General features: G+C 42.0%; 1 protein-coding gene across 37 annotated transcripts in view; it reads left to right on the top strand.

The window, feature by feature from the left end:
* GPHN (gephyrin) overlaps positions 1-18,066 on the top strand; it is a 435,418-nt gene that overhangs the window by 266,503 nt on the left and 150,849 nt on the right. For all 37 annotated transcript variants that reach the window (XM_083166733.1, XM_083166721.1, XM_083166724.1 and 34 more), the window contains one exon: positions 6,980-7,114. In XM_083166733.1, the coding sequence (XP_083022859.1) occupies positions 6,980-7,114 (135 nt within the window). The remainder of the gene's footprint in view (positions 1-6,979; positions 7,115-18,066) is intronic.

The raw sequence follows: 18,066 nt of genomic DNA, 5'->3' as shown, positions 1-18,066 counted from the left end.
TACCCCCAAAAAAGTTGCTGATCACCTCAGATATAGTGATCAGCACAAAAGGCGGGGGCAGCAGACAAAAAATTTAGCACTCTCTATCACTCTCTGTCACTATCTCTCTCTATCTCTCTATCTCTCACTATCTATCACTCTATGACACTGCAGCAGCAGCACTGACAGGTATATCTATATATAAAAAAAAAACTGCGCCCCCAAAAAGTTGCTGATCAGTTAATTTATACTGATCAGCACAAAAGGAGGGGGCAGCAGTCAGTTATATCAAAAATATATAGCACAATCTGTCACTATCTCTCTCTATCTCTCTCTCTCTATCTCTCTCTATCTCTCTATAGCTATCACACTGCAGCAGCACAAAATATAGCACTCTGTCACTAGGCCTCTCTATCTATCTCTCTCTCTCTATCTCTCTCTCTCTATCTATAACTAGATCACACTGCAGCAGCACAAAATATAGCACTCTCTGACACTATCTCTCTCTCTATCTCTCTCTATCTCTCTCTATCTCTCTCTATCTCTCTCTATCTCTCTATCTATCTCTCTCTATCTATCTCTCTCTATCTAGCTAGTACACTGCAGCAGCACAATTTCACAGGAAGGCACAAGTAGTAACAGGATCCAGGAAGCAGTGATGAAGCAGCGATCAGGTAAGTATGGAGCAAGCTATGGAGCAAGGTTCTGGTCAGTATGGCGGCAGGGAGGTACGGTGACCGCACTGCACGCTATTCCAGACCGGAATGGCGTCTGCAGTGCAGTCACCGTTAGTTTAAATCCCCCTCCTTGGCTGTGATTGGTCCGTCGGTCCGACGAACCAATCACGGCCTTTGGGGGCGGGCGGGGTGCGGTGGGGTGACACCAGTGTCACCCTTACACCCCGCGGTGATTGGTGCTGTACTTTACAGCACCAATCACCTCTGATCCCGTGTCACCGGCGAACGTTATTCGCCGGTGACACAGGAAAACGCTGTAATTGGCTGTTCACACTGAACAGCCAATCACAGCGATCGCCGACGGGGGGGCGGCATCGCAGCCCCCCCTGGGCATGCACGGACATGTCTGCTGTCAGGGACAGCAGACATGTTGAAACTGTCACCGCGTCTATAGACGCGGTGACAGTTAAATGCCATGACGTACATTTACGCCATGTGTCGGGAAGTACTTCCCGACCATGACGTAAATGTACGTCAAATGTCGGGAAGGGGTTAATCCACCATTAGTCATCTAAAACAGGTCAACGTTTTGGGCATAGCCGTGCCCTTTGTCAAGACATACACAGAGACTTGTGAGAGCAGCAGATCTACTCTCCTAAGTCCAAACTGCCTTGTTATACCAATGCCCAAGTACCAGGTGCAATCACTGCTATCATTAGTTGAAACCGTGCCATAAAAAAATATGTTAAATTATATTTGCTTCGGCCACACACACATTGAAAATGTATTCCTATACACTACATCTAGGGCAATCTACCCCAGTGCCTACCTTATTTGCTCTATTGGGGACACAGCCATCAGACACCTGCTGTGGTCAGTGGCGGCACACACTGTATTCATGAAATGCACAAGCCGGCAGCTGTCGCTCTTCCACGTCCCTCCCCCCAGTTCAGTTTAGAATAGCTGTTCAGCACACTCTTCCTGTGGAACGCATTAGACGGCTAGAGCCGTACTTCCGCATTCCACCCCTCACTACTATTTACATATGTGAGAGAAATAGTTTATACTATATGGAATGCAAATCTCATACTTCTGCGTTCCACGGTCAGCTTTCTCCTTAAGCCACATCAATGTTCTAAATAACTATGTAAAAAGAAGGATTTATCCTCACGCTTCACAGCATGGCTCTATGTGCATATACATACATTTTCTTTAATATTTATCTATTGTATAGTTTTTTTCGTGTCACCAACCCGGGACCCAGCATTGATTATAAGGCATTCATATAAAAAATACAAACCTAGACACATACATATAAAAAAAAAAAAAAAAAACATATCTGACCATTATTGTCAGTACTATTTACAGGCTGTGAGACATAAGTGTAAAGGTACCTAGATGTCATATTCTACAGACTACAGGATCCTTTCATTAAGGCGAGTCACAAGAAAATACTTAGGCTATTTTTCTCATTTATCCCCCTAGGAACAACAGTATCCAAGTGAAGTATCCAGTAGGCTTCTCGTTTCCCAGGTCACCACCTCTGGGCATTGGTGGAATCCAGTCAATCACCATATAGCGCAGTGTAGATTTTTGGTGTTTGGCCTGAACAAAGTGAGATGCTACTGGTTTGTTGGTCTTCCCAGTAGAGTAGGCAAGTCTAATTGATGAATTGTGTTGGCATAGCCTTTCTCTCAAAGTTCTTACTGTTTTGCCAACATGCGTCAGTCCGCAGTGGCAAACCAAGTAATATATAATGTAATCAAGTTGACAATTAAGTCTGTGCCTAAGGGGAATCTTCCTGCCACTATGTGGCAAAAGAAAGACCTTGTAATCAGGGATCTGCACATCGTGCTTCCTAGGCACTTGAAGCACCCTTTCTTCAGTGTAAGCCACCTCTTAGATGAATCACTAGTAGGATTCATATTTGGATGTAACATCCAAATAGATTCCACTCTGGACACACTGAACATTGGTGTTTCAGAGCCCAGTTTTTTGAAAGCCACATCGGTTTGGATGAAGGGCCAATGTTTTCTAATGGCCTTTTGTGTGGCTTTTAGGTTTGATTCACAGTGTACATTATTATCATTCGTGATGTTGGATTACCACCTGTAGTTTTCTCTTGCAAGGTTTTTATGCTTAAATTTCATTTTAGCCTGGTGGGGCATCTCTTAATGTCTTTGGACCGATATCCTCTTTTACTGAATCTTTCTGCACAGTCCTGCAACTGGGCTTTCGCCATTTCAATCCTATCAGGACCCTAGTAAATTTGGATCCAGGCAGATTAGTCTTCAGCGCATCTGGGTGGTGATTAGATGCCCAAAGTGTTGTGTTTCTGTCAGTTTCCTTTTTGAATGGACCTTTCTTGATAACAGTAATGTCCATATAATTCATTCTGTAGAGATCACATGACGAGGTAAAACGCACTGGAGAATTTAAGCTATTCAAAGACTTCATCATATTTTGGAAGGATCCGGCGTCTCCTCCCCACACCATGAATACATCGTCTATGTATCTTTTGCAGTATATAAGGTTTTCAAAATACTGTGAAACAATGTACTACTGCTTATATTGGTTCATATAATGGAGCTACATTTGACCCCATAGCTGATCCTGCTAATTGCAGGTAGTACTCCCCCTGATATCATGAACTCAATAGGGGGCTCTGTGTAGGGATCTTGCATCAGGGCCATCTTTACTGCCCCATCCCCTCCATATGGGCGATGATCGTATACAGGGAATTGACATCTAGTGCACACTATAGGTACAGTAATTCTCTTGTAGAATCCCCAGTTTACCCAAATCGCTCAAAAAATGGGATGTATCTTTTATGGTGTGTACACACGGTCAGATGTGCCTTCAGATACTATCCACGATCCTATCAGATCAGATCGTGGATAGTATCTGAAGGCACATCCGATTTGCATACAAGTCTGACTATATAGTGCAGATCTGCACTATATAGTCAAGGCAGACAAGACTTTCTGCCTTGCGATACGTGAACGCGCATTGGGATCGAATCGGGATCTGAAGGGTAAAAACCTTTGCGATCTGCATCTGATTCTGATCCGATGTGTACTATATCGTCAACATCGGAAGGCAAAAAGTACCGTGTGTACACACCATAAGATACGTTGGGATCTCCTGCACTAAAGGTTGTAAAAAGTGGTCTAAATATTTCTCCAGGGACTGTAATTCAGATCCCCTGGCCAAAATTATCAGATGACCCGGAGGATCTTTTAGAGACTTATGAACTTTAGGCAGGGTGTACAAGATTGGACCTTATTGGGTGTTCCACCCGCAAAAAAAACCACAGTGTCTTCGTCTATCCAACCTTGTAATAGGCCAAAATCTGAGCTTGTCAACCTCACTTTTGATGTTCTACATCGGGTTAGGACAAAGTTTGACATATGTCAACTCATCGGCTAGTTGTCTTTTAATTTCTCTATAATATTATTCAGTCTTGTCTGCATTGTGGATTACTATCATAGTATGGTCTTGGAGGGACTTTTAATCTTAATCTTTTATCTTGTACTGATAAGTTGTCATATGCCCTTTTGGACTGTGCACCCCTCCTGCAATCAACATCAGTCATTCTAAGAAAAGATTTTAGACTAGCGCTATTACTTGGGGGGGGGGGGGGTGACAAATTTACTTGGACACCCAAATTTATGCTCAGAGGGAGTCAAAATATTCTCTTACCCTCAATTTCCTTCCTATCTTAAATTGGTCCACTGACCACTGGAAGGAATTCAATTTATTGGTTGGAATAAAATTCAAACCCATAGACAATAATTTGTGTTCTGCGATATTTAATTTGTAGGAGGAAAGATTGAAAATCAATTCTTCCATTTTTTGCTGCCTCTCGGATGACCCCTGCTTCTTCCTACCTCCTCGCCGCGGGTGCGGCCTCTATTGGTGGCCTTAGCCCACCTCTACTGCTTTGGCCTAAAAAAGGCTCACCTACTTGGCTGGAGAAAGCACCAGTGGAGTGGACGATAATCCACTGAGTCAGTCTCTGAAGAGGAATAAGACCCTTGAAAATCTCTGAAGCGGTATATTGTCTATAACCACCCCCACATCTAATTTTAGTGCTGTGTCTCTGGGATCCATTGTCACCCAACAGCCATTTATATACCGTATGCCTCTGGTAATCAGTTTCAACTGTTTCCCGTTTCTTCTTTTTAAACAGGATTAATTCAGTTTTATAATTGTGGGGTTTGTATCTTGTCCAACCAATTGTCAGATTTATCAGATTTTAATATTGTTACAGCCTCTTTTTCATAATCTTTCAGTTCAGCTTTGATCTTTTTTAATTCCACGCCCACTTGCCCCACCACTAGGGCAATTCGGTCCAAAGAACACTTTTTTAACACCCCACACCAGCGGACACAGAAGTTTGTATTCCGCCATCTGATTGTGGGGATGTTATGGATACGAAACCCTCTAGGTATGAGTTTCTTACGATAATACTCTGAGAGGAATTGACCATGTGAGGTCAATTTCTTGTCTTTTCAACCAGTGTCAATTGTAAAAGTGGTCAACAGGAGATAATGACAATATCTGTTCAAACTCAATTTCATCAAATGGAACTTTCTGTACCTCATCAACTGTGAGGCTAATCTGTACATTCTCTGCATCACTTAATGCTATGTCGTCAAATATTGTAATGCCAGAGGCCATGAGTGGGACAAAATTCACACTAGTACTTAACACAGCTTAATCACACCCCTGTGTCACACACCTGCGTTGTCAAAAAGGAGTTAGTACCAACACAAATGTCCTGCAGTCGCAGCAGCATACATAGGTAATAGGTAATCTTAAAAGCAAATCTCTATCCAGAAATTTAGGACCAAGGGAGCGTAAGTTTCAATATATATAAGTGCGGGAGGAGGAGTGGAGCAATATCATTAATCAATATTCTCAGCCAGCCCTGCAAATGCATTTGCTGGGTGCCCACTTTGATAAATGGCATTGGGCAACATTCTGTCAGTTGTTCGGCCCTTTAATTTCCGCTAGTTTCGGGTTCTCATTCCTGATCATTCCTGATTCCATTCATTGGTTGTGTGTTATAGGGCCAGTTCCCTTATTCACTGTCCCTCCTCCTCCCTATCAATACTTCTACCACAAGATATGCATAGCTCCCAACAGTCCTGCTTCCCGCAGGAACTTCACGATTTTCGGGGACTTTCCCGTGTCCCGCTGGCAGTGTCAGGGGGGGGGGGGTGGTGGTGGTGGTAATGGCTAGAGGCTCCCAGAGCCTCTGGACCATGCCCCCACAGCTTCAAAATGAATTGGGGCGTGGCCTCACAAGTAGATGCGATTATAGGCCATGCCCCCTTTGGGGGCACGCCTATTTGGTGATCCTAGAAGTTGAGAAGTATGGGTATGCGGTGTCACTAATGGCCCTTTTTAACATCACTGAATAGTCAGTAAACTGCAAATACTGTATTCAAATGGCATCACTTCCGAGAACCCTGCTCCATCCTATGGAAAACTGTACATCTTAATTGCATTATGATATAACAAAACTGCTTCACAAGACAACTGAGTCTGAATCTGTTTACAAACGGAACTTGACGTAAAAAAAATAGGCGTGACCTCTGCCTCTTATGTACGGATCCTGACAGTCGCACATACTAGATGTAGGTGTTGCGTGTCATATTACACATTCTCATGAAGAGTTGACGCATCACATTGCAATTAAGACACGCATTTTGGTGACAAAGATACTCCGTGCAAGCCAAGTCCCATGGACCTGCCATGCCAAGATGATGATGTTCATTAATGCTGTATTTGTATATAATGAGCATTTTTTTATGTTTTGAATTTTTTATGTTTGTGGTATGTATGCATGTGAGAGGCTTAATACCAGATTATCTCACATAAGGGATATGTATCAAGCCTTGTAGAGAGATAAAGTACCAGCCAATCAGCTTCTAACTGCCATTTTATAGGCTGTTCTTGTGTTCTGTGTAGATGTAAATTCATGCTTGCCTCTCGGCGACTCTGTCTGATCGTTGTACTTGTTTACCTAACGATTCCTTCTAAACTCATTTGTTGAGAGTAATAATATTGCATTTAATTTCTTCGGCAATTTGTTTTACTACTGATAAAGTAGCCACATTTAATTTAGTATATCGCTCAGGATGCTGATTAATGGGACATTAGTTAACAGTGACGCTCTTTACCCTAAGTAAATCTAAAGTCTTGTCATTCGCTGCATTACTGAAGATCACTGTTATTATAGATCAGCAATGTAGCAGCACATTATGTAAATCAACCCATCACTTAACTTATTTTTTTCCCCTTTTACAATGCAGATTCCAGATTCTATCATCTCTCGTGGGGTGCAGGTGCTTCCACGGGACACGGCGTCACTAAGTACCACACCTTCTGAATCACCACGGGCGCAGGCTACGTCAAGACTTTCTACCGCTTCCTGTCCAACGCCAAAAGTAAGTAGACACTGACCTGTATTTGTCAGCAAATGTGCCTTACTGCTTAGCTGTTTAAGAAATAAAAAGCTTTGTTTTTTGGGGGGGGTCTACATGAATGCATATGTAATGCTCTAAATTGCTGAACGAACACTTAGGTAAAGTACTTTTGTTATCAGGACAATTGCAAGTGGTAGATTGTAATGACTTATATGCCTCTATTTTTACCTTTTGACATTACTCCTAAAAACTGCACGCTGAAAACAATGATTGGTAAATTATGGCAAAGCGATCCAGAGAATCCTTTTATAAAAAGTTATTAGTCTACTTTTTATGTATCTCAAAACGGAATGTTCTCGTAATTAGAAATTGGCTACCCTTCAGCAATTCAACTGCTAGCTACACTATGCGTCGTGGAAGGTATTATTCAGAAGCAGATGGAGTGCTGATATTTTCTTAAGACTACTGATGGCAGCCTAACAGTATACAGAGTTCTTTGAAGCGATGTTTAGGTGACTGCCTGTGCTTGGACGTGAGACTAAATTTCAGTCATTTTATTTTCCGATCTTCCATGCCATGGTACATAAACATTGTTCCTTGTGGTGGTTTCTATGCATGTCCATAACTGTAATCCCACACTGTTGTTTAAAGAGTCTTACACCTTTAAGCGTTGCCTTTCATTTGTGCACCTTTGGACTTGTAAGCTGCACTCCATTGTCCTCTTTGTTATTCAAACTACAAGAATAAGTACCTAGACCATTTGTATACTGTATGTTGCCCGCATTAGAAAGTTTTAATGCCAACCACTGGGAAAGAATTAACACTGGGTATCAGCTTTACCGTCATTCACTTGTTTACAAATAAGTCCTTTACGTGTGGTCATATGTTACAGGTTGCCTATACAAATTATAATACAATACAATTCACAGTACCATAGTGTTGTATTTCATGCACATCATTACTTTCTGACACAATCACATCTACATTAAGGGTATTGCCTGGCCCTGGCAGCCATTTAAATATTGGCTTTCAGGGCTTTGGTAGTTGTCCAATGGATGTTCGGTTTTAAGGTCAAAGCCTCATCACCTTCAGTATAGAACTAACAACAACTGTAACTGTTCTATTATTGGTTTCAAACTGTTTAGTATAAACAAATATTGAATTTAATTATGTTTTTATACGTATATCTAAATTTAAATATAGATATGCACATACATACATAATTGTTTTGATTATCAGTGCCTGTAAGGGTCATCTGCTGCAAGTTTGCATTAACGATAACGTTGCATATTAATAAATCTGGGTCTATATTGTCTTTCTCCAGGAAGAGAGCTCATACATCAGGACAAGGGGGCTCAATACAATATCTTCCATTTAAAAAATCCCCAAGTTTTATTTAGTTCCCTTAAAAAGACTTATTTGTATATTATAGTTGTAGATTCTGTTTTATGTTCTCCCCATCGCCAGCTGTAATGTGCAGTGTGCGCAGTCCTAGCATGTTTGTGCTGCTAACCAGAAGTGACCAGGTTTCTTTCCCTCGAGGCATGCGAAGCCTCAGCTTGGGTCGGACATTTTACCCCGTGGGAAGTCTTGGACTAAATTTTAGTTTGTTTTCAAAATAAGATATTTGTACTTCACTGATGAATGAGAGAGTATGTGAAAGCAGAGGTATAGTTAGCATGAGCGATTTGTCTCCAGTTATTAGTTATAAGGCATAGCTAATTCTAAATAATTGTAGTTGGCATACAAAATTTCTAACATAAAATATGTAACATGGGGTATGTAACACAAAGCTTCTAAATAAATAAATGATCCTACAGTCATCATGTACATTGGAATTTTAATTTGTGTACACAAAATTAAAGCGATAAACTTTGTAATAAAAATATAATTAATGTATGCATCGATTAAATAAATATAAGATGACTAGTGTAGAATTTCGTATGTAACCCCTTAAGTGGTTATTTTTTATTTCTGAGCACTCCTCCCAGGGTGGGTTTTTAAATGATGTGGTGACCATGGAGTGAAGGGATCCACACCCGGCACCCATTTTAGAAGCGGTCAGGGGCTCTGTGAGCTGTTGGCCATGCTCCCAATCCCTCTGTCTCCAGGAATAGATGATGTGCGCTGCAGAGCATCGGGCAGGGGGGACTCCCAACTGTCCCCCAAGCCTGCCAGGCCAGGGTTGGGAAAGTTTCAGAAAAATAACACAGGACGGTCCTGTGAAAATCAGTTGGGAGGTATGCAGTACGTGTTGTCATGTATGTAATACATGTGCTGGATTGATCCCAGGGGATTGCCAGTGCTGATTGCATTAGCATAAGACCATACACAGTTAAGCCCATCTCCAGGCCAATAGGAGTCCAGGGGGTGGGCTTAACACTGTGAACTTTTATGCAGATTCCTGGGCACCAAACAATTAGCGTCTTCAAACCCATGGGGCGGCGAATGCTGTCAGCGCAGCTGGCCCTGGATTATTTCCAGGTGTACCACCGAAGGTGAGAAAGAGTGTACTTCAGCTCAGACAATGAGGTCAAAAGTCAACATTGACAAAAGGGACGACACAAGCAAAAGATCAGCATGGAAAAGGTCTACACATGCTTTACACTTTGTGTGGTGTCAGTGTGGACCCCCAATTACTGTACCACATCCCATTGCATGTTTTGATTCACTACCCATGCTTCTGGCTATGTACCGAGTGCACTTATAGCAGAGCCCACGTGGATGGTAAAGTATTTTATAGTTAAAAACTCATGTCATCCTTTTTATGTGTCAACCATGACCATGTTGACCTTTTGCTTGTGATGACCTAGACATGATCTGTCAGATATCTGTACCCGCTGTTTAACATACACATTCTTAGTGTAGTCTTATGAAGTTTTGATTGTTCTACGGTCTTAGAAAGGCAATACATTTTCTTTTTGCAAACTTTGGAACTGTATTTATTTTCGAGTGAACCATAGAACAAAAGAATTGAGGTAGGTCTATAGAAAAGCTATTAGCAGCAGTCACAATTTCTCAAACCAGTGTTTTGAAGGTCATGAAGCCTTGGCGGCAGTATAGAGCAGATGCGAAGAGATCGATAGATTGAACAACGCTCAGGGCATAACATAAATCTAATTTACCACTGAGACAGACATAGATCATGTACCTTTACTCTATGTATTACACCAATTTTTTAAATTGGCCTGATACATAATGTTGTTAAGAAGTTAACAATGTGCCAGGTAATATATTTACAATATGTAACTACTCAAGGTAATCCTATATATCTAAATATTAATAATTAATTAAAAAATTCCAGCTGTTTGAGTTATTATAAGTAGTCATTTTGTTGAAGCATGAAATCCACAGAGACTTCTAATTGTTCGGTCCATGACTTGTGCTCTATTGTCGCATAGACATGTGAATGCTCCCTACTTCCTATGACATTGAAGTGAGTGTTTTCCAGATTACTCAAGGCATCCTATTCTATAGCATTTGTCTATTGCAATTGATTTTAATAGTAGTTTGAGATTGAATGTCTCTAATTTTTAGTAGTATAAAGGGCAGCATGGATGGTGTAATGGTTAGCATTACTGCCTCACAGCACTGAGGTCATGGGTTCGATACTTACCATGGCCCTATCTGTGCGGAGTTTGTATATTATCCGCGTGTTTGAGTGGGTTTCCTCCAGGTACTCCGGTTTCCTCCCACAGTCCAAAAATATACTGATAGGTTAATTGGTACCCAACTAAATTAACACTAGAATGAATGTGTGTGCGTGTACATGTGGTAGGGAATATAGATTGTAAGCTCTACTGGGGCAGGGACTGATGTGAATGTTCAACTGTACTCTGTAAAGCGCTGCGGAATATGTATGCGCTATATAAGAAACTGTTAATAAATAAATAAATAAAAACCCTTTCTGCCATTAGTTTGTTTCATATCATTCATCAAGTATACTTATTCTGTTGCCATACTTGCAGGCAGGGGCCACTTTACCATTTGACAGTTTTAGGCATCTGCCTAGTGGCTCCTCGTTTGGGGCACCCCTGAGTCTGGCTATCACAAAATTAAGAGGCATCAATGTTGAACTTAATGCAAATGGCAGGTGTTGAAGGGCCAATAGAGAACTGTCAGGTGCTCTGTTGACCATACACACGACACAAGGTCATCCCCTAAGGTTAGAGGAAAGGAAATTTCATACCCAATGAAGGAAAGGAAAGGTCCACAGTTAAGTCAAGATTTGGAATTCACTGCCAGAGAAGGTTGTGATGGCTGACTCAATATATTTAAGAATGGGTTAGACACATTTTTAGCAGAGAACAATATCCAGTGATACAACCGTTAATTATATTGTTGCCTTAATGGACCTTCCAATATACAACTGCATGGATTCTGATTAAATAAGGGTTTTAGCCACGGGACATTATGGTACTGTACCATTTTAAAAGATAGGTTGAACTCAATGGACTTATGTCGAACCTCCACAAGAACCTCCTGATGATCTGAAAAATCGTTTTGGTTTGTGGGTGGTGGTGGGATAAGTAAGATTAAGTTTTGCCTAGGATGTCAAAAAACCTTGCACCTGTACTGTTTGCAGGATTTACAAAGCAATGTAGAATTCTAGGGCAGAAAAGGTAGTTGCAACTCTGGATGTTTTGGACTGACATGTAACGTACATACAGATGGAGCCAGCCTTATTTAGTCTGTACCCCTCACGCCAATTACAAGCACTGGTGCACCAGTGGCAATGAAGGGGCTGGCCCGATCTGTAAATAGATGTGTGTGTGTGTGTGTGTGTGTGTGTGTGTATGTGTTTGAATAAAAAATAGCAATGGCGGAGTGCCTTCCTTAAATAAGTATAACATACAGTGCATCCAGAAAGTGTTCACAGTGCTTCACTTTTACCACATTTTGTTATGTTACAGCCAGATTCCTGAATTGAATAAATACATTTTTTCCCTCAAAGTTCTACACACAATACCCCATAATGCCAACGTGAGGAAAGTTTATGGGAATTTTTTGCTAATTTATAAAAAAAAAAAAAAATCACATGTACATAAGTATGAAGCTCAACATGGAGCTCAGGTGCATTCTGTTTCCACTGATCACCCTTGAGAGGATCCTACTGTTTAAATGGAGTCCACCTGTTGTAAATTCAGTTGACTGACAACTTTCAGGGGTTGGCTGGCAACGTTAAGCCTTTGGGGCAAGTCCAGGGCAATGGCCCACAAGTAACAGTGCATCATTGATTGCTGGAGATCCACCGCCGCCCCAACCAATATTGCCGCAAGTGGGCAGATAATAATTAAGAAAGAGGGTCGAGCTACAATTACGACTGTATAATAATAATAACTACAGGCTGCTCCTCCTCCTATAATAATAATAATAACAGGACACTACATGCTTCTCCCCCTGTATAATAACAGGACACCACAAGCTGCTCCCCTGTACAGTAACAAGGACAGGCTGCTCTCATTCTCCCTATATTTTAACAGGACACCACAGGCTGCTCCCTTTGTACAGACTCTAGTATTTCCTGATCTCTGACACCAAGGCTGGCTGCAGCACTAGCAGGAAGCAGATGGAACACGTAGGCCGGAAGTAAGGTGGAACCTTGCGCGTGATCGGCACAGGCTACTTCCTGCTACCCTCCTATATTTGGCCCACAACTCCACCCTCTGTTATAGCTTCCTGCACTAGACATGTCCTCAGTGCAGGAGGCCAGTGGCCATGTTTCTATAGACCAGTCAGAGTGCAGTCTGCAGATGTGGCTGCATCAGGTCACAATACACTGGACCACCAGGTATTTAAGGTGGCCCACGGTACACTATTCGATAAAGCAGCCTGGGGGGGGGGGGGCACATGGCACCCTGCCTCCCCAGCCCAGCAGGCCACTGCACACACCTGCCTATATAAGGTCCCAAACTTGACCATGCTTTGTTTGTGCTCTGACATGCATTAAGTCAAAGGAATTGCCTGTAGACCTCCGAGACAGGATTGCCTTAAGGCACAAATCTGGGGATGAGTACTTTGCTGCTTTGAAGATCCTTAATGACCACAGTGGCGTCCATCATCCTTACAAGAAGTTCAGAACCACCAGGACTCTTTGTAGAGCCGGTGGGCCGTCTAAACTGAGCAATCAGGGGAAAGGGCCCTAGTCAGGGAGGTGACCAAGAACCTGGTGGTCACTTTTTCAGAGCTACAGCATTCCTCTGTGGAGAGGAGAACCTTCCAGAAGGACAGCCACATCTGCAGCAATCCACCAATCAGGTATGGTAGATTGGCCAGACCAAAGCCACTCCTTAATTAAAAGCACATGGCAACCTGCCTGGCATTTCCCAATGCGCATGAAGAACTCTAATCCCAATTAGAAAAAATGTTCTCTGTTCTGATGAGACAAAGATTGGCGTGAATGACAGGCGTCATGTTGGGAGGAAACCAGCCGCTCATCACCAGGCCAATACCATCCCTACAGTGAAGCATGGTGGTGGCAGCATCATGCTGTGGGGATGTTTTTCAGCGACAGGAACTTGAAGACTAGTTAGGCTAGAGGGAAAGATGAATGCAGCAATGTACAAAGACATACTGGATGAGGTGCCTGCAAAGAGGAATGGGCGAAATTGCCCAAATATAGGTGTATAAATTGTGTAATGGATGTGTATGTATGCTATTGTGTGTGTAAATATATGTAATAGTCTGTAACTTGATTGTATTCCAAAGGTGTCATCACCAAAGAGGTGAACCACCAGAAAATCCAAAGATGATAAGTAGGGATCATTAAGTTTGTATCCTATAAAACTATAAGATCATACTTTGCATATAACTTTATATTTAGCTTGATATTGACTTTGCTTAATATGAGTTTATGAGAGTTTTGTAGGACACCTATTTTCTGGTGGCTCAACTATTTTGGTGGTGAAATCTTTGAAATACAAACAACCTCAAGTCAACGTGTCTAAGTTTGGACATTAGATATGAACTCTAATTGTACCATTGATTGATTTATTGCAGTGTACTCCATTTATATTATTTTATAGGTTTGGTAACTACTAACAGAGGTTCTTCTGCAAAATGTAGCTGTTGGAAAGTTTTGTGAGTGATAAAAGTATTTAGCAGTCTAATTTGTAAGTTAATTATGTTGTCTGCAAATATGCAACTGGCCATTGGCAGAGAAAAGGTTCCCCACCTCTCATAAACATACCCTAATGAGGAGGGGGGCATGGGGATGTTCATAATGAAGGTGAGGGGACAGGTATAGGAGGAAAATTGATTAAGCGTTCAGAGTTGCTTGTGTGAAAAATATAGTGGATTATTTTATATGCAGGATGTGGAGCTACTGGAATACTGAGAAAAATGACTAGGATGGATGTGAATTCTACTTGTAATACTGTATTTACTCATTTAATAATCTGACAAACATTGGTGCAATACCTTGGGCATCGCTACCTGTTTCCGTCTAAGTGCTATTAGGCATTTAGATGCAGTAAGTATGAGGCCTGTGAGTTTCTGGGGGCATTTAGTACTTTGATCAGGCATGGCAGCAGAAAATGAATAAGGATGGGCAAAAAGTGAATTGTAGGATTGTAGCTGACATCCAAACAGAGTAACCATTCTAACTTAGGACATCTTCACCAGGTATGAGACCGGGTCCCTCAAGTCAAGCAATCTCACTAATAAAGGTTATCGTGGTTGAAGAAATAGTACAAAGCCAAGATGTAACCAGATTACACAAGTACAAGAGTTTGTACAAGTTCTGTTTGATTCATGTAATGTACATATCAAATTTCCCTAGTTGTAGACTGGTCCTCCTGTTCCAGTGTCCCTCATATCTTCCTCCCAGTGACACTTATGCATAATAGTATGATTGTGTTTTGTTATCACCGTGAAAAGGTGGAGTTCATGCCCTTAGAAGATCTGCAGCGAACTTCAAGCATGGAGAGCTGGACTCATGCAAAAGATGATGATATGGGTGCCGGACGGCTCCCCGACAGTCGGGATTCTGACAATCATTCCTCCGACGTCAGAATCCCGACTGCTCCCTCGTGGGGGTCCACGACCCCCATAGAGGGAGAATAAAATAGGTGGCGAGCGCAGCGAGCCTGCAAGGGGTTTCATTGCGCTCCCCACGCTGTGCAGTTGGGATTCCGACGTCTGACTAATGACTGTCAGAATCCCGACTGTCGGGCTAATATACCACACCCGATGATATAAGGATTGGTAAAAATATATTTGTTGAGAGGTTAAAGCGATCTCGGAGCTCAGTGAACTAAGGAATATGGCTATGGGCTGAAATCTCCAAGAGGAGTTATGCTTTGTCCATTGTTTATATGTGATATTGGAGAACACATGTGAAAGGCATGGTTAATTCATATACACTTATTAATACAAGCTTAAACATTATATAAAAATACTTTAAAAAGAGACTGCTAACTACATCCAGCCGGCCCTGGGAGTCGCGCCCAAATACTGTGCAAGCGGCATCTAGTCAAAGATTTCTTGCCTGCGCAGTCTATTTGGCCAGGTGATAGCGATGCTGTGGGGCCTGCTGTGTACACACACGGGGCGATTCTAGCTAATGTTCTAGGGGATTTTGACGATTTAGTCAAAATCGCATGGAAGAATCGGCCATGTGCACGCGGATTAACAACAAGGGACAGATATATTATCCATCATATTTACAAACCACTGATAGTGGACAACTTTAATTGATGGTTTTCAAAAGGTAGCAATAATTAATGCTACGTCAGCTTTATTTATCATTAATTGCTATTGCCATTTAAAAAACGAAACAACGATCATCTTTGTTAACCTGATGTTTCGTAAATCTTGCCCCCCAATGGAAATCCTATAGATAACCTCTCATGTTATTACAGGTTGAGTATCCCGTATCCAAAATGCTCGGGACCAGGAGAATTTTGGATAACGGATTATTCCGTATTTTGGAATATTTTAATATTTCAATTATGTATTTTGAAGCATCTTGCATTTATGCTGTATAAACACATCAAACACATGAAATGCACACAAATATATTTTATTTGTTCAAAAAACAAGGTTTTTAAAACATGAAACAAAATTTGTGTACTATCTCAGATATTGAATTTGAATGCCAAGCAATCATTTTCTTGTACATATATAGTGCCAGTTACATATAATTCCCTCAGTAGTGCTGTTACAAATGTCCCCAGTGAGTTTTTAGCAAAATAAAAAAAAATTTCCCCTAATGGTTAGCATTACTGCCTCACAGCGCTGAGGTCATGGGTTCGATTCCCACCATGGCTCTAACTGTGCGGAGTTTGTATATTCTCCCCGTGCTTGCATGTACTCCGGTTTCCTCCCACAATCCAAAAATATACTGGTAGGTTATTTGTCTACCAACAAAATTAACCTTAGAATGTCTGTGTGTGCGTGTACATGTGGTAGGGATATATATTGTAAGCTCCACTGGGGCAGGGATTGATGTGAATGTTCAAATATTCTCAGAAAAGCGCTGTGGAATATGTGTATGCTATTTTAGAAACTGGTAATAAATAAAATGACTAAATCTCATGGAAATTGCCCGTGTATGGTCACCTTTTACTCTTTCCTTTCAATGCTTCTCAACATAATGAATGTTGAATACATTTTAAGTGTAGTACATGCTCCACTTACCTCTATGGAAGAAAGCCTTTCCTGATTTAGCTATGTTTCGCTAGTTATTAAGTCCGCTTTCAAATTATCATTTGTAGTACAACAGGAAACTGCGCTCCATTCTGTTGTTTAGGCCCCCATACACTAAGGACAAGTCGGACTAGTTTGCCCTTGAAAGACCACCGGCAGCTCCCCTGCTTACGATTTGGCACTTGATATGCCAAATTATTCATGCAATAAAGCACGATTTATTGCATGTATATCTCTGGGAAGCTGTCAGCAGCGGGGGCGGGCAGGGGGGGGGGTCCCTGCATCGTGTGATGGGCAGCGGGGTCCCTGCAGCGCTGGGCATTAATTCGGCGGGTCCATGCGGCGGATGGGAACTGAGTAGTGCTATTCGCTGGGTGATTCAGCCAATCAGCGTCCAGTCAGTGTTTTCAAATTCAGCAGCATTACCCGTGCCGCCACCCGGCGAATATGGCTACTCAATTCCCATCTGCCGCATGGACCCCACTGACCGCCCAGAGCCAGGCCGAAGTGTATGGGCACCTTTACTTCTCATTGTTATTAATGAACTAATCTGATCATACAAGTACGGTATGTGAAAGAGAAGGTTCCTTTCTTTCCTCCACAATATGGGTATAAATCTTTGAGAAAACTTCAATCCACATATAGTAGATAAATTAGATAACAAATAAAGGGCACTCGCCAATTTTCTTTGATAAATAGGAAATATTTATTTACCGCATCAAGCCAAACTTCTGGTAAGGTGTGAGCCTTTGTCAAGACCTCTCTAGTCTGTAGAAACAAACGGAAGTAATTTGTAGCAATTAGCATATGCAACATTTGCCCTATTTATGAAGATCGTGTGCTGCCAGATGCAATGCAGTGCGACTCCTGCGGCCATGCCGAAGGCCGGCCAAATGCAGACTTTTTTTTTTTTTTTTTTAAAGGGCAGTCATTTACAAGGCAGAACCATACCTCTGAATTCATCCACGGCATCCCACACCACCACTGCACACTGCATTACATCTGGCCCCATGTATTTGTTTTGTGTGTTGCAGTACATTTTAGGTGCATATGATACCCCTTTCACACCAGCCTAAATTCCCAGGTTGGGTCCGGGAACAACCCGGGACTAGCTCTGGTGTGAAAGGTTCCAGGGACAAATTCCCGGGTTAGGTAGCAGGGTTGCTCCCGGGTCCTTCCAGGGTTACTGGCTGGTGTGAAAGGTGCACAGACACGCCCAGAGACACTGTGCATGTTCTGTAGCACCACAGACCCCAGAAGTGCATTTTAACCCCTGAAAGCCTGCAATGTGTGCCATGTCTTGGACAAATGAGGAGGCGAGAGAG

This window comes from Crinia signifera, chromosome 12, assembly GCF_055691185.1.
Source record: "Crinia signifera chromosome 12, ASM5569118v1, whole genome shotgun sequence".
Taxonomy (NCBI): domain Eukaryota; kingdom Metazoa; phylum Chordata; class Amphibia; order Anura; family Myobatrachidae; genus Crinia; species Crinia signifera.
Note: the sequence above shows the minus strand (reverse complement) of the source record. Positions and strands in the feature narration are given on the sequence as shown.